Below are 25,771 nucleotides of genomic sequence, written 5' to 3'. Positions count from 1 at the left end.
AATGTTTACATTGATGTTGAAACTACCTTAAATGCTAACTGCATAATCTCTCTTTCTGAAGATTTTAGGTAGTTTACTTAATCGCTTCCCTTTTGGAACTCTGAGGTTCTATTTTATTTTTCCTATTATAAATAATTCCATAACGAACATCATTGTACTTCATATTATCTCTGGTAGGCCTATTTCCGACGATGGCTGTCCCACGTGTGAAATTACCAGCTCAGATGCTACAAATGCGTTTATGGCCACTGAGCAAAACTTAAGATCACCAAGCATCTGCTTCTAAACATGGAAACTGGTGGCTTTCCCTTTTACAACACGACACAAACCCGAAGCTCCTTCTATGCCCTCAAGTGTTAACTTGCTTACCTATCACCCACACATCCTCCGCTCTTCCCTGCCCATAAAACGCTGTCCAGCCCTACATGATTACACGACCCTGGGCTGGTCCCATCGCCCTTTGGACCTCATCAGTCCCCATGCTGCCTAGCTGGAGGGTGGCATGACTGAAGTGCTGGACCAGAGCATACCCTACGGCCCTTTCTGGAGGGGAGGTGGTGCCCTGGGCGCCGAAACCAAGCGCAGGGTCTTGGCAGGGCGCAGTCGCTTCGCCGGTAGACCCGGGGGCTCAAAGCAATAGAACTACAGCTTGGAGCTCCAGGGAGATCCCAAGACACCGCAGCCCTTCCCCATCTAGATCCCGAGATTGGCCCCTGGCCCCCACTCCCAGCCTTCACTTCATCTCCCCTGAAGCCCTTCCTCTTGCCCGCGGCTCACCTAGTCCACCCTCCAGACCTCATTCGGACTTCCCATTCTTCCCAGTGGAGGGGTCGCCCAAACCCCTCGGGGTCTCCTTTCCCCCTCTCCTTTTCTTTCCGCGCCGTCCAAGCCAGTCCCACTCTCCACACTCTGGAAGTTATCGGCTACCCCCAATATTGCAACTACCTTGCAAGATCCCCCCCATCACCTCCTCCGCATGTCTTTCCACGTATCTCTATGGGGTTGTCCCTCTGTCTTTCCCGCCATGACTGGCTTTCCGTCCTATTTCACCCACCTTTCCTCCCATGGATCCGCGAGTCCTCTGGCCCTGGCCCTTTCATTTTATTAGTCCGCCCCTCTCCTGATAGCACCTCTATCCTCTTTAGGTCCCCTCATATGCCGCTCCTCCCAAGTCTGTCCCTCAGCGTCCCCGTCCGCGTATTTACTGTCTGACCCCGAATGTGTTGCTCTGTTCCTGGAGTCTGGCCCTCGGTCCAGCCAGGCCGCTGCTCACCATCTCTCCCCGGGGCCGGAGAGTCTGCGGCCCGGTTCCCAGTTCTCGCTGGGGTAACTCTTTCCTCTTCCACTTTCTCTACTTTGAACCCATCCCAGCAGAGTCCAGGAAGTAGCCTGGCGCCGGAGACTGGCGGTGGTGACGCCCAATGGGACGCGCCAGCGGCGGCGGCAGCCCCGCCCAGGGAGCAAATGAGACCAATGGTCGCCTGAAGGCGGGACTTCCGCTGTCCCGCGGAGGGCGGGGGGAGCGAACTGTTGTGGTGCGGCGCGTTCGGCGGGCGGCGGCCAGGCGGCCCAGGGGCTGCCGCGGGACTCGGGGCGCAGCCGAGTGGCTGCAGAGGTGGAGTGGGCCGAACGAGCCGCGGGGCCCGGGTGCCGCGGGTTCGAGGCCGGGCCCCGCGCGAGGAGGCCGCGCCACCCCGGGGGAGCTGCCCGGCAGCGAGTTTGCCCCGCAGCCGAAAGAAGGCGGGAGCCGGCGGGGGCCTTCGAAACCCCCTGGCAACCCGGGCCCGGAGTCCTTGGGGAGCGGCTGTTTCCTGGGACGCCCTCCCGGACACCCCCGCTGCAGGGTTACGGTTCTGGGCCCCCGGCAGAAGGCTCCTCCGGGTGACCCCCGGCGGGGCCCTGCGAGCCGCGGGAGCCAACCCCGGGGCCTCGAGCCGGGAGGAAGGGGGCTTCCGGAGGCGGAGGGCCGGGGGCCGAGGGAGCCGGGCCTCTCGGACGCGGGGCAGGGCAGCGCCCGGGCTGGAGACGGACTCTGGGACCCTCGGCTGCGGGGGTCTCAGTGACCTGCCCCGCGGCAAGCGCGGCCGCGGAGTGGCCTACCGGGGACCCTCCCCCAGAGGGACCGGCCCGGGGCGGGGAGATGAACGGCTTCAGCACGGAGGAGGACAGCCGCGAAGGGCCCCCCGCCGCCCCAGCCGCCGCCGCCCCGGGCTACGGCCAGAGCTGCTGCCTCATCGAGGACGGCGAGCGCTGCGTCCGGCCCGCGGGCAACGCCTCCTTCAGCAAGAGGGTCCAGAAGAGCATCTCGCAGAAGAAACTCAAGCTGGACATCGACAAGAGCGTGAGTCCGCCCCCGCTCGCGTCTGGGCCCCGGCGGCCCCAGCTCTCTGTCTGCTGCCCCGGGCTCCAGTCGGGACTCCCCGGGCACTCCCCGCCGTGGGCCTCGCCGCCCCGGCTCTGCAGAACTGAGTTGGACTCGGCATTTCAAAGGCCGCTCCAGCGCTGACATGCTCTGACTGTGATTCTACCCAGATCCGGGAGGATGGGGGCGGGGGCTTCAGGACTCCTGCTGCCTGGGAAGATTGGACAGCAGTTTCCAACTTGTTTTGTTGGTTTAGACTTTAGAGCAGGGAGAGGTGGGTTAATTTTGTTGGCTCTTGAAGGAGCAAGAATCGGAGCCGGGGGGTGATGAAGATACCCGTCTCTTTTCCAACTTCTCTCTCCTTCTAGGAACCCTGTTATTCCTTCAGACAGAGAAAGGTGGCAGTTACTTCCCTGGCTCCCGCAGCCTCGGTATCTGCAGAGTGTCACCGAGCTAGCTGCTTCGCAGGCAGCTGTGGGAATGGGTTTTTCTAGGATGTGGCAGAAATAAGGCCAAGGCCAGGTCTTGGGAAATGGCTCTTGCAGTCGATGTGGCTGGAGGGGGAAGAAAAATCAATTTTCTTAGTGGTAGTTTCTTTTGAAATAAGGGGGTAGGTATTTAAATTTAAATCGGATTGCCCTGCTCTTTGTGGCTTATTATAGGAAACTTCTCCTGTGTGACTTCACCACTTCTAGTTAACAATTCTGAAACTGTGCCTATTGTCAACCAATTAAGAACTTTTTAGTTTGACATCTGTTGCTGCAAGCCCTAAGTGATTGCTTCATGATTAGGAATTGGAAATGAGTTAAGGGGATATTTAATATTCAGGTAGACTAGCTAAGAGCTTAGGTGGTTAACATCCATTCTCTTTTAGAATCAGAATTTCTCCACAGTTGGAGGAAATCAGAGACTGCTTGTTAAACTGAAAGGGAGTGCACGTTTCCTCTCTGATTTTAGGGTTGAGACAGGCCCAGAGATAGGAAGTGAGGGTGTCAGATACACACAGCACCTAAGAGGCTGGTTAATTTCTTAAACATATTATCTAATTTACTTCCAAGCCCTATACATAAGTCTTCATTAAGTCTCTAATAAAAAATCTCCCCTGTCCTTTCTTTTTCTTTTCTTTTTTTTTTTTTTTTTTTTTTTTGAGACGGAGTCTCACTCTGTCGCCCAGGCTGGAGTGCAGTGGCAAGATCTCGGCTCACTGCAACCTCTGCCTCCCGGGTTGAAGCGATTCTCCTGCCTCAGCCTCCTGAATAACTGGGATTACAGGCGTTTGCCGCCATGCCTGGCTAATTTTTGTATTTTTAGTAGAGATGGGGTTTCGCCATGTTGGACAGGCTGGTCTTGAACTCCTGACCTCAAATGATCCACCTGCCTAGGCCTCCCAAAGTTGTGGGATTACAGGCGTGAGCCACTGCGTCCAGCCCCCTGTCCTTTCTTTCAGACTCTTCCCTCTTACCCCCATTTTTAAGTTAATCATTATGATACAGTTGCAGCTCTTGCATGGACAGGTGCTATTTTTAAGTGGTTGGGAGAGTTAATGGCTTTCTTACTACAAATCTCTATCAATGAATGCATGAATGGAAATTATCTGAGAACAAACAAGGGGCTAGACACCAAGGTGATCCCTTGTTAGGTCACATGTTGAGGTGAAATGCTTATGGCAATGAATTCATCCGCTTAGAAACACTGCCTACCTTCCGTGTAGGTTGTTAAAAGCTGCTTTACTTGAGCAGCTTATAATAATAATTTTCAGTCCTTAAAAGATAGAATCTTCCAGTCCTTTTAGATCACTGGATGCCTTCCCATCTGAATGATTTTGCTGCTGCAACTGGGACTCCTTTTGTTTACCCATTGACTCTACTGGAAAACCTGTGTTGAGCTATCCTGATCATTTCACACACACTGTCTAGAAGAAGGGCAGCCTGAGCCTAGCATTAGTGTTCCCAAAAGGTAATACTTCTGAGGGAGTAAGGTTTCCAGGCGGAATCACTCAAAATTTGTTTTAAGGTGGTATTGTGGAGTCATTATTTCTGAAAGGGATTCTATTTCTTTCTCACAGGCTTGGGCAGAAATTCAATTCCAAGTAACTGCTATGTTACAAGAATTTTTAGCTATTGCAGAAAGTGAAGGAAAAAAAAAAACTAGAGCCTTTGCTACCACCCTCCTGCCCCAACCCCACTCCCAAAGGCCACTGAGCTCTGAAATTTCTGAAAACCAGTATGTACTTGAAAATGGTTAAGGAGAAAATGATTATTTATCTTGTAAGAGAGTCTAGCAGAGAACCTTTTTAAATAACACCAAAAATTCAACTCAGGCTGTTTAACTCATTTTATATAGACTTTGGCAGTGTTCTGTGATCTATTAAAATACTAATATACCTCCAGTTGACATATTTCTGCTTTTGTTTTTCTGGAGAAAAGTGGAAGTTGAGAATAGTATAAAGGAAAATGCTAGAGTAGGAAAAGACATGTACTGGGTGGGGGCAGAAGGCCTGGGTGACCTTGGCCAGGTCATTTCCTCATTCTGGATGGCTTCATTTTACCCATCTAGAAAACGGGATTGGGGTCAGTGGGATTGCACTAGTGATTGCTAAGTTCTCTTACAGCTAGGATTCCGTTATTCTATTGTCCTGATGTGAAATCTCCCAGCCAAAGCTTTAGGAAGCCACCTATTCTCCCTGTTCTCCTATGAAGTTTGTTACTGTGAACTTGAAGAGCAGTTGATCTGAGTGGACTCGCCAGTCTAGCTAACATGGAGGGCTAGCTTCCTCTCAGGGATGCAGGGTGTGCTTTGTTGTGCTTTCCTCCTGGAGAAAAGCATGTCCGGTAGTATATACATCAGCTAGGTGGGATTCTTTGGGACAGTGGCATGTGCTGTGTTCGAAAGTCCTTTGACAGAGTTGAATCTGACAAAGCTATCCCAATTTGTAACCATGTAAGTGGTGGCTTTCATTAGCCTAAGCCACTTTCAGATATAGGAGACTTCCTATATTGGTACATCAACATTTTTCGAGTACCTCCTGTCTGTAAGACACCATCACAGTATAAACTTAAAAGTACTCATGACTCACTAATCCAGCCACATGAAAGTGATCATTCATCTGAATAAATAGTTTTCATTATTTTCTCCATGAAAAGGTCTGAATTAATTGATGCGGATTTCCTGCCAGCTTACTTTTATCTTCAAGGATTTAAGGAATAAACTCAAATTCAGAAGTTTCTGCAGAACATTTGTGCAACAGCTGTTTCAGTATCAACAACCCCAAGTCATTTGCTGGGCATTCAGTTTCTGTAAGGTTTTTCAGTGGTTCCTCCAGCCAGCCATCGAGGATTCTTCATGCCTTAGCTGTTGCTGCCACCTTCACTTACCAGTGTGCCTCCAGCCTGTATTAGAAAATCTGTAGTATCCACCTTCTTGTATGTGGTTCTACCTTGTAAGAACTTCCGCATCTTTTTCCACTTTTCTTTGTGGATCAGATGTGAGATAATGCAAGAATTATAAATTGACACATAGAAACAAAGTTTTTCAAAGAGTTATTATCCTACAATAGTAGCTATTGTAAGTGTAAAAATAGAGTGTCCCAAATACCATTGCCACAGTCCCTTGTGTCCTGCTTTCCTCCTCCCCAGGACAGTGCATTCCAGTCCACTATAAGTTCATGACTCCTACAGGTCTTCTAAAAATGTCACATCACTCCCTGCTTCCTTGAGGGACTCTGTCTTGTCGGAAGGAAAGTCTAAGCTGTTCTCATGCCCACCCCCCTGATGCCTCACTTTTTCATTATGCTCCTACATGGGCATCCATCATCACCCAACTGACAGTGTACCCTGGGCCTCCTCACTCACTCTTTCTGTCATCCTCCATTGGAAACTCTAAAGTCTTGGCACTCCTACCCATCTGGAATGCTTCCTGTCTGCCTAAAGTCCTCCCTTTTAGTCAGGGCCCTTCACCCTGAGCATCTCTGTTGCAGGGATCTCTTCCTTTGCTGAATCTGTACCATTTACTGTCTTCACCATTCACTGGAGGTTTGGTGTATGATACGCCGCCAAGTGTGATGTTAGTGTTCTCTTTGTGTTCTTCTGCAACTCAGTAGTGAGCTTCTGGGAATGATGGCCTACATCTTGGCTTCCATCTATCTCTCCAATACCCTGCAATGGAAGGAAACCCCACAATTTGACAGATACCTATTGCTGTCTCCAAGGAATTGGCCAACTCTGACTTTGATTTTTCTCTCCATCAGGTAAGGCACCTATATATCTGTGATTTTCACAAAAATTTCATCCAGAGTGTCCGAAATAAAAGGAAGAGGAAGACAAGTGACGATGGCGGAGATTCTCCCGAGCACGACACTGACATTCCTGAGGTAAAGGTCAAAGAAATCAGTTGCGGAAGCTGGAAGAATGGATTCTAATCTGATCCTCACCTCTGGCCTGGTCTGCTTTTTGTGTTAAGAAGTAATTTTAGTCCCTTTGTTTTGCTGTGGATTATTTGAAAAGTGAATTATAGTAATATGGAATCTGAGAGCTAAAAGCTTGGACACCCACTGGTCAGACTGCCCCATCATTTTACAGACAGGCACAGAGAGCCGAAGTCATGTATATAGTTTGGAGGCTCTAGTCTAGGGCCCTTTCCAGTAGACCACGCTGCTTTTCTGCAAGACGCCCCTGACGAATGCGTAAATACAACCACAGTGTCATTTTTTTTTAAACCTTGTTTGTGCCTTTAGAGAGCGTGTAATGGTTTGGGAGAAGTCTCTTCCCCAAAAAATGAAGGTGTAAGTCATCAGTTCCTACCAGCTCTGATTTTCTCTCACTGATTTCTTGACACCTAGTCCAGGCTGTTCCTAAGGATCCATTTCAAAGTTGACTAAACTGGACCTGGTTTTTTCAACTCTAGCACTGTTGACATTTGGGGTCAGCTAATTTTTGTTGTGGGGACTGTCCTCTGCATTGTAGGATATTTAACAGCATGCCTCAGCAGCATCCTCTCATGAGATTCTACCCATCACCACCCTGAGTCATGACAAACAAAAAGTGTCTCCAGACATTGTCATACCTCCTTTACAAGACAAAATCGTCCTGTGTTGAACCACTGCGCTAGACCATGAGACCTAGGCTTCTCAAACTGGAAGGCTGCCTTCCCTTCAGGTGCCCATGTCTATTAAGTGAGGCTTCAGGAAGGAATATTGGATTTTCTTTCTACTAAATTGTTTTCACTCAAGACTCAGCAAGAGAAGAACCGTTTATATTGTACATTGAATATTTGACACATGAATATTTCATAAGGCAACCGCCTGTTAGCACTCAGAGTGAAAATGACTGTGTAGGAATAGAAAGAGTAGGCGGGCCTTTGTCTGCAGATGTGGAGGAAACCGTTGAAAATTTGGCCCTTTCCCTCTGCCCCTCCCTGTGTCCCCTTTTCCAATGTTGGTTTACAGAATCTTGCTGTTGCCTTTAACATTATTGTTATTTTATAAAGAAATGGACGTATTCGATTTCTAAGTGGTTTTCACCAAAAAAAAAAAAAAAAAAAAAAGGTTTTGAGGAATGTTTTGAAAAAGAATGAAGGACTTTGGCCCCTCATATTGATCATTCATTTTGTTTTTAAGTGCTCTCCACCTGCCTGAAGCAAGAACAGCTCTTTTAGAGGCAGGTAAAGGCAGCCCAACTTTCTGGGCCTTCAATTTTTCATGACTATGCAGCTTTCCTCTCTTCCTTTGTTAGAAACAAAAATGGGGGGTCCCTTCCCCTCTGTTATCCAGTCATCTGCAAAGACCCCAACCCTAACCTGCTGGTTTGCACATTCACTACAATAACTTTTGAACTTTCTGTGGAGGGAGGTTAAGGATTCTAATACCGGAAGGCTGGGCCTAGGAAAGAGCTATTGGAGGATAACAGTTCTTCCCACTGCCCTCCTTTGTGCCCCTCTATCTGGTCGCCGCCTCGTTCTGGCCTGTCTTCCTCCAGGATGTCTCTGGTTTTTGCCTTTGCTCTCCGTCTTTGGTGTCCCTTCTAGCATCACGGCCACTCCAAAGCTCAACCTCTTCATCTCATTCTGATTGTTGCTATAGCATCTCCCTCCGTATCCCCCCATCAGTCTTCCCAACAACCACCACCAGACCTATCCTGCGCCATCACCCTCCACCCTCTGTGATAGCTCTTTCTGTTTTTCTAGATGTGCTACCATCCATTCTCACCTTTTAAACCCATCACAGTTGCCTGTGACCCCCTTGCCCATCTGTGCCTCTCCCAGCTTTCTGTGCTCTGATCTTTTCCCCTATTCCCTACCCTGTTTCTCAGTGCCTTATCAGACCCTGTTCCTCCTTAGCTTAAGCTTTACCTTTTCCACCAGTTTTGTGAGATCAGCCCACCCCAGCCAGAACTGTTTTTCTACTGTTATTTTTGCCCTCCCAGCCAGTTACTAGTCCTCAGTGGACCATTTCTAAGACCTCTTTTGAAGCCCTCCCCATCCTCACCCCTACCTTAGTGTAGTGCTAGGCACATAGTGGGCTCTTGGTGAGTCCTGGTTGGTCAGGTGATGGTTAACATTTTTCTCCTCTTCTCCCTAGGTTGATCTGTTCCAGCTGCAAGTGAACACCCTACGACGTTATAAACGACACTACAAGTTGCAGACCAGACCAGGCTTCAATAAGGCCCAGTTAGCAGAAGTAGGTAGACAAAATTGCCCTCTAAAGAGAGCCAGCATTGTGCTGCTTCTGATGGTTACCCTGATTCTCCCTTACCTTGTGTGTCTGCTAATTGTAATCTCCTCCAAAGTTCTGGAAGCAACTCTGTATTCCTCTTTGGCACAATTTAGAACCCCATAGCTTTAGACCTGCAAAGGCCTCAGTTCCAGAAAAGAAACCATGGCACAGAAAGAGGAAAGGATTTGCTTAAAATCACACAGCAAGTTGATAGCAGAATTGAGCCTTGGAGCTCATGACTCCAGATTCTAAGTCCTGAGTGTTCATTTGTTTGAATCTTTTTTGCAAGATTCTTTTTTTTTTGGAGACAGGGTTTTGCCTTATCACCCAGGCTGGAGTGCAGTGGCTCAGTCTGGGCTCACTGCAGCCCCAACCTACCAGCTTCAAGTGTTCCTTCCCACCTCAGCCTCCAGAGTAGCTAGGCCTCACTATGTTGCTCAAGTGATTCTCTTTGGCTCAAGCGATCCTTCCACCTCAGCCTCCCAAAGTGCTGGGATTACAGGCGTGAGCCACTGTGCCTGGCTTAGCAAGATGCTTTATAGATATGATCATTTTGTGTGTCAGATTAATCATTTCAAAACCTTCCTGATGTTCTACAGGAGCTATTTTTTTTTTCCTGGATTTCTCCTACTCTGGTGTTGGTAATGACAGTATTTTAATGAATGGCACCCAAGAAAGTTTTCTCCTGCCCTGAGTTCTTAACACAGTTTGGAGTAGGGGGAAATGCTCCACTGGCCATTTTTAAAATACATGAACTGCCTAGATTGATAATTCTGTCTTTGTCATTTCTGCAGATATTTTCTCATCCCTCTTTTCTTTCTTAATCCGTCTTTTCTTAATATATTTTTCTGCCTGTTATAGAAAAGTTGGAAAATGGAGAAAAGAAAAATATAATTCCATCATCCAGAGATAACCATTCTTTATGTCTAGTTCTCTGTCTTTTTTTATCTGTTTCAGCCACCTTGATCCATTGAGATTTCCTGAAAGGCTTCCAGCCTGTTTCATTTTTGGTTTTTCCTTTAGAGGTTTCTTGCTCGACCGTCACTTTTTCTTAAACAACTTCTTCACCAGTGTCCAGATGACACAGAGGAGGTCAGAAGCCTCTCCTACTTTAAAATAACATCACCCATTTGCCAGTGTTCTCCCTGGTGGAAGGGAAAGAATGAGGTGGGGCAAGAGGAGACCTGCATTCTCATTACTTATAGAATGAAGTATTAAGAGCATCAGTAAATGATGCATTTTTCTTCAAACCTGATGTTTCTTTCAGGAGGCAGTTATGCACTACTTAGAAGAATTTTGGGGTTCAGATACTTCTGTTCAATTTGTTCAATTGGCTGTTCATTTAACACAATTTTTTTTTTAAAGACAGATTTTTTGTTGTTGTTGTTGTTATTGTTGTTTTTTTTTTTTTGAGACAGAGTCTTGCACTGTTGCCCAGGCTGGAGTGCATTGCTACGATGTCAGCTCACCACAGCCTCTGCCTCCCGGGTTGAAGTGATTCTCCTGCGTATTTCCCGAGTGGCTGGGATTACAGGTGCCTGCCACCGCACCTGGCTAATTTTTGTATTTTTAGTAGAGGCGGGGTTTCACCATGTTGGCCAGGCTGGTCTTGGACTCCTGACCTCAGGTGATCTGCCCGCCTCGGCCTCCCAAAGTGCTGGGATTACAGGCATGAGCCACCATGCCCAGCCTACCACAATTTTTATTTGAGACAAGGTCTCGCTCTGTCTCCTAGGCTGGAGTGCGGTAGTGCAGTCACAGCTCACTGCAGCTTCAACCTCCTGAGCTCAAGTGATCCTCTCACCTCAGCCTCACCTCCTGTGGTAGCTGGGACCACAGGTGCATGCTACGACATCTGGCTAATTTTTTGGTAGAGATGAGGTCTCCTCTGTGTTGCCTAGGCTGGTCTCGAACTCCTGGCCTCAACTAGTCCTCCCGCCTTAACTTCCCAAAGCATTGGGATTATAGGTGTGAGCCACCGTGCCTGCCCCACAATTTTTTAAAGACATATTTCTTCCCACTTTCAAGGCCTGAGAGGTTTGGTAGCAGCTGGCCAAACCAGAGCAGTCCCAGTCTCTCCTGCATGAGTATGACTGTGAAATCATGCCATGACAGGTGGTTGGCTGCCACTGAAATAGAACTGCACCTTGGAAGAGTTGTAGTTAAAAAGCCACTTTTGGGTCCTGGAAATTAAACCACCTACACCCCTGGGGAGGAAGGGCAAAGGGCATTCTGAGTTCCGCACACGGCAGGAAGTTCTTCAGCATTTGTCATTCCCGCCACAGCATGCAAACAACTCCGTTCCCTTCTTTGTACAATGTAGAATTTGCGGTGTGATTTATGCATGGTTTAAGGAACTTTGGTATTTTCCCCCCGCATAGACTGTGAGTCGACACTTCAGGAACATACCTGTGAATGAAAAAGAGACCCTTGCCTACTTCATCTACATGGTGAAGAGTAACAAGAGTAGACTGGACCAGAAATCGGAGGGTGGCAAGCAGCTTGAGTGAGGATGAAGCACATCCTTAAAGGAATGAAGTGTAATGCTTGATGCACAGGTGATATCTGCTACATTTAAGCCCATAAAGACTGTTAAATATTATTGTAAATAAAAAAGTTTGAATGATGAATACTGTAAATCTTTTTGGTCAGGAGGATTATATTCTCATGATTCAGCATGTGTATAGAAAGACTTTTAAGATAACTCTGGACTAAAAAAATCAGGATCATTAAAAGAATTAAAAACTATGTATTTCAGCATTCAACAAAGCATTAAATCAATTCTACTGGAAATGTGGGATAAGAAATATTTTGGTAATCACTTTATCCACCAGGCTGCCACGTGTGAGCTGTAGCTTGGAATAGCAGCAAGGTGCAATTGACCGTGGAAGTGCATGAGCAGACCCACATGTGGACTTGCATGCTGCCCGCTGGCGACATAGATATCCCGCCCGCTTTGTTGCAAGCTTTGTCATTTATCAGCAGATCAGTTTGACACTGGTCCCCCTCACTCACCCTGTGCCTTGTACACAGTAGGCACTCAACCAGTAGGTATTGGCTAATTGAGCTGTCACTAATAGTGCCAGCTTTGTAACATCTGCTTCACACCACTCATTGCTGAGACCTCTGCCATTTCTGTTGCTCACCACTTAACTGCGAGAATGTGGAGGAAATCCTGATGCACCAACAAGGAAGTTTCTGATCAGATAAGGATTTCAGGACAGTTGCACATGCAAAACTATTCGTTGAGGTTCCAGAAACACTGATATAGAGACCCTCACAGAAGATACGGTCCCTTATGCACCCCACTATTCTTCACTCTTTGGGGTGCAGTTAGATATTATGACTTCAGCCAAGCTTCTTGGTAATAAATGCATTGACACACTGACATATTTAGTAGTTGGGGCAAGTGTTTTTAGAAGTTTTCATCCTAAGTTCACAACCACCATGCAAGCTGCCAGGGGCCATATGATTCCTGCCCAGAGGTCCAGCTTAGGATTCAAAGTCTGGCTGGCCTTGACTCCCTGGGCTGTGGTCATCAGCAAATCATGAGTTTGGGCAACAAAGGTCAATTCCATCTGATGCTCATTTTTGTGAACAATTTGCCTGCCTCTTAGGGAGAAAGATTGCTAAAATAATTTTTGAAAAGTACCTGATTTTTTTTGTTGTTCAAAACATTGAACTCCTCAGTCTAATTATATCAGAGCCAAAGTATCCTGTGAAAACAAAGCTTTATATCCAAAAATATGCTTTTGCAAAATTCTTTAATCTGTGTAATGGAGGGCAGAGGGTATGGGGTAGGAGGGTGGGAGAAAGAGAAGAAAAGGATTTGAATTCTAATTTATGACCGTCTTGACATATGGTCAAAGGTGTCATTTTCCTACTCAGTTTCAATTCTGAGTTATTTCTTAAGCCTTAAATAATAAGAACAATGGACAGCCTGGCCTGGCAGAGAGTTTCACAGATGGCTTAATCTGAGCACCATCACAGAGAAGTCAGGACTAAACCCCCTACTGAGCAGGGTGGTGGAGTGTCCAAAGGTCTCAGTTCTGTGAAGCAGAGTACCACGCTTTCTGTGGAATGGGGACAGGGTCACCACGCTCACTAAAATGCAGTATGTTCCATTGCAGCAAAGCTTTTGCCTGTGTTCAAAATGCATGTCTAGCAGATTGCAGCCTTTTAAATTAAATATGTATAAATGGTTGTACATAGAATATACTCTGGACTATGAGGGCATCCTATTTTGGTATGCCTCCTGGCTATGGATGGCATGTCCAGTGCTCTGTGAGTGTTTTCAGTCATTCACATTCACTATGTGTTTAGAGATTCTCTCCCTGCTTACAGCTGAAGGATGTTGATACAGGCATCAAGAAGGCTGAGGGGCAGATGGGGCCTGCAGGTTAAGGCATTGTTAACTTGCTCCATGGAAATGTCCATATCTTAATGAGTAAAAAAGTGTGTTTTTCTGATATGTAAACCAGAATTGTGGGCGTGTAGGTCACATCACTATTTCTTTAGCAGCAAATCTGTTTTCCCAGTTGAGAGAGACAATAGCTTCTGCACAAGAATATATGGTGGTAGGATCCATCTGTTAAAGTGTGTCTCAAAGAATCTTTGTTCCAAAGCGAAACCTGGGGAAACGTTTTACCTTCAGCCAGATGCTGTGTGTCACTTGGGTCCCTTGTCTTTCCTCTAAGGAGAGGTGCTTGTGGGAAGTAGAGGTTGTGGGCATCTTTTCAACCTTTTCAACCTGACCTTTCAACAGGTCAAGTGAGAGAAAAGACAAAGCTATTTGAACCTATGTTTTTCTTAGGTCCAGAAATCTGTTCTTTCATCAAACCACTAAACCACTCACCTTAGCCTCTTCTGCAGTTTCTGATGGCTCTATCTGTGGGCAAGGGACTCCTGCCTGTGAGAAGTGGCCAAGCCCTCCAGAGCAACGGGGTCTGGCTTCAGGGAGCAGTGGGGTGTGGGGAAAGCAGTGTTCATTTTGGCTGTTCCAGTTTTATACCATCCATCAAGGACTCTTGTGCTTCTCTCCACCTGTGACGTAGCAGCATTGCCTTCTTTCCTCTTGGTGCTTCTGGGCAAAACTGGAATTTGAAATCCAGAACTGGCGTTGTCTTCTTAAAGAGTACGGTTCCTGCCTCAGTTCCAGCCTGGTATGGTTCTTTGATATGCCCTGAAGGTTCTCACATGGAAACATCAGTATCCTGCCATTCATGTTGTTTTAAGATGTTTTAAAAACCAATGGACAAACTTCTTGCTTCAAGGAACAAACTCTTAGGTTGGCAACAGCATATAAAAAAGATCATAGCTGAATCTCATGAAAGATTAAAAACCAAAGGATTCAAGACCGGTGTTGTAAAATGAAGAGGAATTTTACTTACGTGTTACAGCTGCCAAGTCGTTAGATGTTCCTGTCATAGCTAACTAGTCACTGCTAGCCTTTCAGAGAACAGATAGTAACAATTGTTTGCAGCTGCAGTGTTGCATCTAATTTTGGTGTTTTGGCTCTTTATTTTCTGGGAAGTTTTTTGTTAATATCCTGCAGGGCAACTGCCTGGTGGGAGGGAGGGGATGTAAGAAGGAACTTACTCTGGGGGCCTTGCCTACTGAGGGAGGCTGTTGCCCGGTGTAGATCCCAGAGCAGTTGCTTCATGGAAGTCATCCAAAGGCGCTCTCAGTCATTACAATGACAGGATCTCAAAGTTGGGAAAGGGCTGTTAAGTCATCCAGTCTAGTCTCCACATAGGTGCTGACATTCTACCTACAACCATCCCACCAAGGGGTTGAGCAGTCTAGACTTAAACACCTCCGAGGACAGAGAACCCACTACCTCGTGGAGAAGCCTGTTCTTTGTAAACCTCTGACTTTTCTATGTTCTCTGTAATTTGCATCTTAGTCTCTGCCCCATGGGGGCCACACGGGACAAGTTATTTTTGGCAAAGCACCTAATTGCTGGCACTGTCCCAAAGCGTAGCGTTTGCCTTTTGGAAAGAAACAATGCTAGGACAAGGACACTTTGGTATACCATCCTTACCCCTGAGTATTAGTCCACTCAGTTCCTTGTTGGAGAATGTTGAGAAATCCCTACTGGCTGGCTTGTTCTTGCCAAAGCTTGGGGAGAGGAGAGGGGGATGAGAAGATGTTAGCAGCCTGCTAAACCTCATACAGATGAGGACTCAGTTCTATGCTTGCCCCACAAAAACGGATGCTCACAACATCAGGAAAATGTTCAGCTGGAAGATTTATAATTTCGTTGCTTTGCATGAAGTTTAAAGGTTTCATTGTTGCCCAGGGCTTGTACCTTAGATTCCTGTAAGGACTTCGCACTGTTTCTGCTGAGAAAACAAAGCTTCAGGACTTAAGCTCTCAGCATCAGAGAAGTGCTGTATTTTCAAGGTGGAAAGTCTGTTAAGCTTGCTGTTGTCCAATCATCCGTTTTTAGAGACGGGGAAACTAAAACTCAAAAAGATGTGCCTGAGGTCATATGGCATTCTCAGAAGCAACCTCTGGCCCTCTTGACCTGTCTAGCATTCTTTCTTTCTGACTTATAGGATGACTCTAATTCAGTCTTAAGTCGGCTGCCCTCAGATTCTTGAGAACTTAAAATTGAGGAGAAATTCCCAAGGCTAACCTGGCTCTCAGGGACCAACCTGCACAACTCGAGATTGAGTGAAATGTTTAGGCCAGTTGAGTTTTGCAAAATGAGTGGTAGGGGAAAACAGATGTAGCCTGTTATTTAAAACCAGGGTTCAAAAGCCCTAGTGGAAGATGTAGTATTGTCCTAGCATTTAAATTCTCATGAAATGGGCTTGGTCTGTGATCTCTTGGTCAGACATCTGCCTTCCAGGCGATGCTTTGAGGTTGTATCATTCAGCTGGCCCTGGCTCCTGGTCCCTGTTACTGAGCTGGGCAGTCGAACTGAAGGGCAGACGAACTCCAGATAATGCCTTGGGAAGCATGGTGCTCTAGGGGTGCCTTTTTATTCCTTTCATTGTATTATAGACTGTTTCCAAGTTTATGGTTAGAAATGGTAAAGTGGGTCTGGTGTTTTGAGGTAGAACCCAGCCTAGGGCAAGATATGAACTGTTCTTGAGGTAGAAATATCTACAGTCAGTTGTTTCATCTAGCTTGCATCTTAAAACACAAACCCTTCCGTTGCTTTCACTTAATGCACACATTTGCCAATGACAGAGGGTTATACAGGATCCCTCTTTTACATTTCTATTGTCTGCTACGCTCATCAGAGTATATTTTGGGGTATGAGGTTTTGGGGGTTTTTTTCCCATTTTGTAACTGCCTTATCGAAAAGTAAGTGCCCTTCCATTCCAGGCCTCCTCATATTGTACTTGTTTCCTGCCAAATCTGGGGGATCATTTGTATTTTAACTTTGTAATCTATGGCTCTGTACTGTTGAAAGGCTCTCAATTCTATGGGGTCTCCTTAGTATGTATGTGACTTTTCATGTTGCAATATCACACAGATGGGATGGCCCGACTTCTGCTCTTAATAAATAATCTGAATGAGTAAGAGACCCTCTGTCTTCCCTTTGAATTTTTATATAGAATTCAGATGCTTTCACTTCCACATTTGGCCCCTGGCAGTGTATTACAGTGATTAATGACAGTGGTCTTTCCTCCCAGCTCCAAATACTAGCACCTACATTCCCAGTGCACACTGAGTTTAGATCCCAGAAGGTTAGGCCCAAGTTCCAGTACTGCTATCCCATTCACTCACCTGGAAAGAGACTGACTGGGTCCAACAGCCTGAGTCTGGAGCTCAACTTCCATGTAGTGTACTGGATGCCCTGGGCAAATAAGAGTTCTCACTCTGGGTCTTCAGTTCTCCATCTAAATAAACTGGATGGAGGATTGATTGCACATTGAAATACCTGCAGAGAGTGAGCTGCAAACTGGGAAACTCAGGTCCCTTCTAAGGGCAGCCACTACTCAGCTCCCCGCTACTGTAGCCTTATGGGCACACCAGCCCTGTGTGACCAGGTCTTGCAATTTGACTGGAGAAGCTGGAAATCCAGATCTTCATGTAAACATCCCAATGTTTAAATGTCTCAAAGACATTTTTAACAGCGTGTGACCTGGAGTTTCTTCACCTACAATAGAGTCTTACTGTTTAAAGTTGGTCCATCATCTGGGCACTTGTTGGAAATGCAGAATCTCCCAGCCCCTCCTGCTGGCCGTCTACTGAATCAGAATCTGCATAGTAGCAAATTCCCTAGGGATACTACAGCTTGAGAAGCTAGGGCAATATGACTGCACGTTACTGGTGGAGGTCCCCGAGGCTACCGGATGACGCCTCTCGCCTGTCCTCACAGTGCTAGAGAAGAGAAAGGCAAGCCTCAAGTTCAGGTCTCCCACTTCAAACCTGTCTCTAATGCCACTTTACCACAGGTTTGTCCTCAGCAGAATGAAAAGGGAGAAGTGCAGTAAATATTTGTCTTTATCATATTAGTTACATAGAAGTAATACATCTTAGCTCTAAAATTTTAAGCCTTACAGAAATTTTAAAAGTGCAGATCCTCCCCTTCCCACATCCTTCTCCTCTCCCATTCCACTCCCCTGTAAGGAATGGGGAGGGTGGCTTTTCATGAGATATTTGAGAGGACAGGGAGTCCTGGCTCTCACCAAGGAGCTCACAGAATTAGTGATGGATTGTTGCTGAAGGACACCATCATTTACAGGGTCCCTGACTTGCTTTAGAAAGCAAAGGAAGTTCCAGTTTTCATACCGTGTTTCTTAGCATAAGTAGTTGCCTCCCCTCCTCTGCCATCCTCCCATTCCTTTTTTTTTTTTTTTTTTTTTTTAGATGGAGTCTCACTTTTTGGCCCAGGCTGGAGTGCAGTGGCGCGATCTCAGCTCACTGCACGCTCCGCCTCCTGGGTTCATGCCATTCTCCTGCCTCAGCGTCCAGAGTGGGTGGGACTACAGGTGCCTGCCACCGCTGATTTTTTGTATTTTTAGTAGAGACTGGGTTTCACTGTATTAGCCAGGATGGTCTCGATCTCCTGACCTCATGATCCACCCGCCTTGGCTTCCCAAAGTGCTAGGATTACAGGTGTGAGCCATCGCACCTGGCCTCTCCCATTCTTTTATACTGTGTCTAACCATGGGGGCCTGCCTGCTGTCCTCACACACTGAATGGCAAAGGGGTGCTTTGTCCCCACACTTTGAAAACTGGCTGACTCCCTGCTGCAGTAAACATCCCTTGATGATCCACAGATATCAATTTAATGGAAAGATGGAGATGAACCCACATGTTAATATGCTATTAGAACAGAAGTTTCACTAGGAACCCGACACCCTTTTGTTTTCTTTTCAGAATACAGCTTTAGGACATCAAATATCGGATCATCTGAGGTCCGGTGTTTTAATCCCAGCACCTTGGGAGGCCGAGGCGGGCGGATCACAAGGTCAAGAGATCGAGACCATCCTGGCCAACATGGTGAAACCCTGTCTCTACTAAAAATACAAAAATTAGCTGGGCATGGTAGCACGCACCTGTAGTCCCAGCTACTCAGGAGGCTGAGGCAGGGGAATCGCTTGAACCTGGCGGAGGTTGCAGTGAATCAAGATCATGCCACTGCACTCAGCCTGGCGACAGAGCAAGACTCCATCTCAAAAAAAAAAAAAAGAAAGTGTGGCACCTGCCACCCCCCATCCTCATCAGAATCCCCTAAGCGCTCTGTTGGAATGCCAATTCCTGGGCCCCCATTCCAGATCCTCAGAATGAAAAGCTCAGGGTCTAAGTCCCAGTAATAATGATCTTTAAAGTTTCTCCAGGTAAGACTTAAGCTCAATAAAGTTGAGAAGCACCAATCTGGTCCAGAGGTTTCCCAATCCCAGCACAGAGATGAACAGCTTCAGTATCATCTGTTCAAATACTAGTTAAAAGTTCCCCTTGAGCTCTCTTTCCTGAGAATTTTCTCAAGTGAAGCCCAGAAAACTATGTTTTTATAAAATCCTCTTGGATGCTGGGCACGGTGGCTCATGCCTATAATCGCAGCAATTTGGGAGGCCGAGGTGGGTGGATTACTTGAGGTCAGGAGTTCGAGACCAGCCTGGCCAACATGGTGAAACCTTGCCTCTACTATACAAAAACATTTAGCTGGGCATGGTGGCACGTGCCTGTAATCCCAGCTACTAGGGAGGCTGAGACAGGAGAATCGCTTGAACTCAGGAGGCAGAGGTTGCAGTAAGCCAAGATTGCACCACTGCACTCCAGCCTGGGCGACAGAGCAAGACTCTATCTCAAAAAAAAAAAAAAAAAAAAAAAAAAAAAATCCTCTCAGAAATGTATTTGCACATCCAGGTTTAGGAACCACTGGGTCCAATCCCCTAAGGCCCTGGTCAAGAAAGTATTATAACTGTGTTATGTTCAGCATCAAACAGCTCAGAAGTGGCAGAGTCTGAGCAAACAGAGTGGCTGACACTGTTAAGTCATTCAAATGGATGATCTTCAGTCTGCATAAAACCAGAATGAAAATAACCCACCATTCCAGCCCAAGACCTGACACAGAAAACGACACTATATTTATTTAGTACTGGGACTGAGTCTTCTGTTTACTCAACAGTTTTTTGTCTACAAAGATCTTCTATATTCAGGAATAATAATAGCTATCAAGTACAGAGTCCATGCCAGACAATGGCTAATAGTTTTATGTGCATTAATTCATTTAATCTCACTACAATCATACAAAGTAGGAACTATTATTAACTCCAATTTATAGAAGTGTAAATACAGTCTCAGAAAAGCTGAGGAACTTGCCCCAGTAACAATGAGAGCCAAAGAGCTAAAGGCACTGCCAGGATGGATCCCCAAGGCTTGCCTGGCTCTAGGGATACTGCTGTCAACCCCACCGTCCAAGAACTCAGAATGCCAAGCTCTGAAGCAGCGCAGCTACAACAGTTACCCTTGTCCCAATCAACTGGATTTACTAAACTTTAATGAGGGATTTTGAGAAGTCACTAGGACTCTAGTTAAGAAATTTAATAGGGTTTAATGGAGGTTAACAAGGTACATCCAACCTTCTAGCCAGGTTTTAACTTACCAGAGCTGAACAGAGATTAACAAGCCCAGGAGGTGTAAAGGCACCTGCATGATTTAATGGGGTTAATGAAACTGTCAGAGGTTGGCTGAGAGGGACAGAACTGGAGCATGCTGCTGTTAACAGTCGATCTGGTTGAGGTCAATAGACATTTATTAAACAGCTGAAGCCTGCCCTGTTCTGCCCTGGGCACCACAAGGGTAGCAAGTTAAAAAAGGCCACAACTAATATGGCAACCATGGTTAGTCCTGGTTGGTGATTTTGGAGTAAATTTGACTCTCTTCTTTGTGCTTTCTTGGTATCATCTAAACTGGTTATAATGAACACAAATCATTTTCACAGTAACTGTAAAATAGCAAAGCATTTTTAAGTGCCTTCAAAGCACTTACTACCTGCTTGCATAGTTTACATTACATATTCCTGAAACATATAGAAAGTAGTAAGTGAAGTAAAAGCAACAACAATAATGCAATCTTAAATTTGAGCAGCACTTAAAGTGTTGTACAGCGCTGTCATCCATCACTTCTGTGAGTTTTCGTCACACGCTATGAAACAGTGATATACAAAGTCACTGGGGTGGGGGGAGCGGGGAGGGATAGCATTAGGAGATATACCTAATGCTAAATGACAAGTTAATGGGTGCAGCACACCAACATGGCACATGTATACACATGTACCAAACCTGCACATTGTGCACATGTACCCTAAAACTTAAAGTATAATCATAATAAAATTAAAAAAAAAAAGTCACACTGGTAGTGGAGAAGACAGAGAAAATCTTCATCTTCCGCCTCCCGAATTGGTACTGTTTTTTCATTGAGCACTTACAATGTGACAGTCCCAATGGTAAGTAAGCACTGTACATGCCTTGACAACCCTATGAGATGAGTATTACTATTATCCCCATTTTATAGATGAAGAAATCGTTTAGAAGGGTGAAATGGCTTGCCCAAGGTCACCAGGAAACGGTGGGAATGAGTCAAACAGGTTCCAGCATCCACTAGGTCGTGCTGCCTACTAATTGAGTAAGATAATATTTCGCAAGAGCATTGTTTAGAACAGTGAAGAACTGGAAACGGCCTGTATATCAAATACTAGGAGACTGGTTTTGAAAGCATTATACATATGTCATCATTGTAAAATAATGTTTAATGACATAGAAAGATATGCATATCAGCTTAGAAATACTATATATGTAAACATATGTATACAGAGTATCTGTATACAACTATATGGAATATGTATCTGTATAGATATATGTTTATATACATAGTATACATGTATATTTATACACACATATCTGTAACTATGACCATATATAATTTTTTTTTTTTGAGACAGGGTCTCACTTTGTCACCAGGTGATTGGAGTACAGTGCTGCGATCTTGGCTTACTGTGGCCTCGACCTCCCAGGCTGAAGTGATCCTCCTGCCTCAGCCCCCCAGGTAGCTGGGACCACTCATGCACCACCACACCTGGCTAATTTTTTGGTATTTTTTGTAGAGACGGGGTTTTGCCATGTTGTTGCCCAGGCGGGTCTCAAACTCCTGAGCTCAAGCAATCTGCCAGCCTTGTCCCCCCAAAGTGCTGGGATTATAGGCATGAGCCACCATGCCCAGCCCTGCTATGACCATATTTATAGGTAAATCAAAGCATCTACTTGCTAACTCCATGTGTAGCCACACTTTATCTATATGATTCAGAGTAAGGGGAAAATACCAAGGAAAAGGCATTCTGAAAAGTAGGGGAGCTTCTCAGAAGAGGAAGCACCTAAGCAGGCCCTTGAAGGAAACAGGTTTGATAAGATGAGAGTGAAAGGAAGTCCAGGCTGACGTGACTGTGAATGAGGAGCAGAAAGCCTCATGCTGGAATGAGGACCTTGAACTTTGAAGTCATCAAACCTGCTATTATTGAAAAAAAAAAAACCCATTGATGAAATATGGTCACAAAAGTATTTGAGTATCTGCTGTGGGCCAGGTGCCAAAGGGAATGGACTCTGTCCTCCAGGAGCCAGGAATTTCAGAGGAGCTAAGACTCAGACAGGAGTGGGAAGTAGTCCTTCCACTACTAAAATCATAGAATCTGTGATGAAAGCTCGGAGCTCTGCGCCAACCCTACTTCTGAGGAAGGAGCAGTGCATAATGGGCTCTTGAAGTCTTAGAGAAGCCAATGAGGCTTAGCAAATGTAATGAGCTTAATTAAGCTAAAACAGTTAAAAGAGACTTCCTGAGGGCTCATAGCCACTAGCAAGATTGGCCTTTGTTAAGTGAGCAGTGGGAGGGCACCTGTGCCCAACCAGACCCTCTCCTGCCTAAGTGATGGGGCATGCAGGAGTGGACCAGGCTTCAAGGGGAGCCATCCAGTCAGCTGGGCTGGGACAGGTTCAGCAGAGCTCAGACTCAGCCACGTGCACTAGCAACTGCCAGAAGGTGAAGCGGTATCTAATGAAACTTACTGAAGCCCAAAGAATGAGAACTGAGGGAATCAATTACTCACAAGACCGCAGCCTGCCTACTGGGGTTTATCTAAACTAGATGAAGTTGAACTTGGCTGAGTCAATTTAAACAGTTCCAAGGAGGCTCCTTCATCTTCAGCGAAGGGTGTTCTATCTCTGGTGGCTAATATCTTTTTCAAATGTATGCTATTCGTATTTCTATCGAGGAATATTTCCAAAGCTGGATATGAAAAGATGGTCAGGATGGCCCAGCTGTAGAAATATAGCTATTATTTGTTAAGCATCTACTAGGAAGTAGACACTGTGCTAGGCTCTTTATATATGGTCCTAATCCTCACACAGACCTGCAGAGAAGCTATTATCATTGCTAGTTTTCAGATGGGAAAACTATGGCTTGGAGAAGTCAGGTGACTCACCCAGGGTCTCACAGTGAACTGGGATTTGAGCCTATGTCAGTCTGACTCCCCTGTGCACCATGCAACCTACACCACATAATGAAGTGGAATATAGACCATGCTGGGAAGATGGAAGAGTGGTAAAAGCTGTTGGAAGAACTCACGATCCCAGCAACCTGGGTTATTCAGTGCAGGGGGAAACTGCCCTCTGTGTTCCATTAGCCCTGTGTAGTAGTGGCGGAAATATTCTGAGTTACTAAGACAGGATTGTGTTTGTTCAGTGGCTTCTATTCAAAGGAACAGGAAAAAAAATGTGTCGTGCATTTCAGACTTCACATAGTAAGGAAACACGGATCCCTGTCCCTAAGGCATATTTAGGGAAGAAGGCCTCAGAGATCTTGGGTTACAAAACCCCAGCGTCCCTCAGGAGTTAGGCTCACACCCAGGACTCCTGGTTTTGTGAACTTGCTGAGTCCCTTCTCAACGCCCCTGAATTGCCAGAGGAAGTTAAAGAAAGGGAGTCCTGGGGCTCCGGGCTCGCCTTGCACGGAGGAGTCTGGGATCCTGTCTGGTTTCTCTGCACTGAGAGTGCAGAAGAGGGAGTATGGCCACCAGGTGGCGCCCTCCCCTCAATCGGTGGTAGCCTCAGGCCACAGGGGAAGGCTCTAGGAGTATTTTCTGTCCCTCATAGAGATGCTGTATTTGGTTGTAAACATCCTAGAAAGTCCATGCAGAAAGGGACTTAGAACTGGTCCCCCTTCCTTGTTTTACAGAGTCCAGCTGGGGCAAGGAAGTACCGAAGGTCACACAGCAAACTGAACCCCCTTCTCTTGGCTTCTGGGGCTAGTGCTTTTCCTGCCACACTAGCTGTTCTTGCACTTCTAGCCACACCTCCCACGCCTCACCGTCGGATGGCCTGAGTTCTACCCTCGGCCAAGAGCCGGGTCTCAGGGTGCCCTGAAGGGCCACGCTGTCTTCGCCTTTCCTGCCACACTCTGTCGCTTCCCAAGCAGGCCCAGCAGCTCAACCTCAACCACAACAGCAGCAAGAACAACAGCTCGTGTTTACCACCCGCCTGCTCCAGGCCAGGCTAAGAGCTTCCCAGATCCTCAAAACGCCTCTAGACGCTACTCTGCCTTCCTTTTTTTTTTTTTTTTTTTTTTTGAGAATTTTTTTGAGACAGTCTTGCTCTGTCGCCCAGCCTGGAGTGCAGAGACGCGATTTCAGCTTACTGCAACCTCCGCCTTCCGGGTTCAAGCAATTCTCCTGCCTCAGCCTCTCGAGTAGCTGGGATTACAGGCGCACACCCCCATGCCCAGCTAATTTTGTATTTTTTCAGCAGAGACGGGGTTTCCCCATGTTGACCAGGCTGTTCTCCAACTCCTGACCTTGTGATCTGCCTGCCTCGGTCTCCCAAAGTGCTGGGATTACAGGCGTGAGCCACTGCGCCTGGCCTCTGCCTTCCCTTTTACAGAAGAGAGCTCTGGGGCTCGGAAAGATTAAAACACCTGCCCATTGCCATGCAGCTCATTTCACCAACTCACTCAGTTTTGAGTACAGGCCTGGGGGACCAGTCTAGATCTCCCTGTTGACCTTGGCCAGGCCTCTTGTGCTAATATGTTTTCTGTTTCAAAACACTTTTTTTTTTTTTTGAGACAAAGTCTCACTCTGTCACCCAGGCTAGAGTGCAGTGGCGCTATCTCAGCTCACTGCAACCTCCACCTCCCAGGTTCAAGCAATTCTCCTGCCTCAGCCTCCCAAGTAGCTGAGATTACAGGCATGTACCATCATTCCCTGCTAATTTTTGTGTTTTTCTTAGAGATGGGGTTTCGCCATGTTGGTCAGGCTTGTCTCGAACTCCTAACCTCAGGTGATCCACCCACCTTGGCTTCCCAAAGTCCTGAGATTACAGGCGTGAGCCACCGCACCCAGCCTTCAAAAGACTTTCAAAGACCTTTTCCCACTTCAGCGTGACAAGAGTTCTGTTGCGGGGAGGAAAGATATTGTTAGCCCATCTTAGAGATTAGAAAACTGGGGCGCAAGGAGATAACTGGACCAAGGTCACCTGACTCATAGTAGACTTGGAACTGGAACTAGGTGGGACACTCCAAAAGGCACTCCACATCTTACTGCCCAGCTATAGTCCCCCTACTGTCTCTGGGAGTCATGGAACTGAGTGGCTGAAAGGGCAGGTTTTCGAGCCAAATGCATCTGGGTCTGCAGCCCGGCCCTGCCACTTAATAGTTATGTGCCTGGACCAGGCACGGTGGCTCTCGCCTGTAATCCCAGCACTTTGGGAGGCTAAGGTGGGAGGATCATTTGAGCTCGAGATCAGCCGGCCTACAAGCTGAAACCCCATCTCTACTAAAAATACAAAAAGTTAGCCAGGTGTAGTGGTCAGCACCTGTAATCCCAGCTACTCGGGAGGCTGAGGCAGCAGTATCGCTTGAATCTGGGAGACAGAGGTTGCAGTGAGCCAAGACTGCACCACTGCAGTATGGCCTGGGCAAAAAGAGTGAAACTCCAACTAAAAAATAAAAAACAAACAAACAAAAAAAAAACCCTGGTTTTGAAGGCTGAGTATGAAAAAAAAAGAATGTAAAATATCTTACTAATAATTTTTAGATGGATTCATGTTGAAATTCTATTTTGGATATATTAAGTTAAACAAAATATACTATTAAAAATAATTTCACCTGTTTCTCTTCTCGTTTTTATTGTGGCTACTAGAAAATGTTTAATTACCTACGTGACTTGCTTGCACTTATAGCTTGCATGATAG

The 25,771-nt window shown here is 46.3% G+C and overlaps 1 protein-coding gene across 1 annotated transcript; it reads left to right on the top strand.

Annotated features, from left to right (window-relative positions):
• The first annotated feature begins 1,492 nt into the window (after positions 1–1,492).
• Positions 1,493–16,611, top strand: SAP30L (SAP30 like). Its single transcript, XM_003276565.3, has 4 exons — positions 1,493–2,341; positions 6,609–6,731; positions 8,937–9,035; positions 11,453–16,611. The coding sequence occupies exons 1-4, from the start codon at positions 2,141–2,143 to the stop codon at positions 11,579–11,581; spliced, it is 552 nt and encodes a 183-aa protein (XP_003276613.1). The 5' UTR covers positions 1,493–2,140; the 3' UTR covers positions 11,582–16,611.
• Positions 16,612–25,771: the final 9,160 nt, after the last annotated feature.

The sequence above is a fragment of the Nomascus leucogenys genome, chromosome 2, assembly GCF_006542625.1.
Source record: "Nomascus leucogenys isolate Asia chromosome 2, Asia_NLE_v1, whole genome shotgun sequence".
NCBI lineage: Eukaryota > Metazoa > Chordata > Mammalia > Primates > Hylobatidae > Nomascus > Nomascus leucogenys.
Note: the sequence above shows the minus strand (reverse complement) of the source record. Positions and strands in the feature narration are given on the sequence as shown.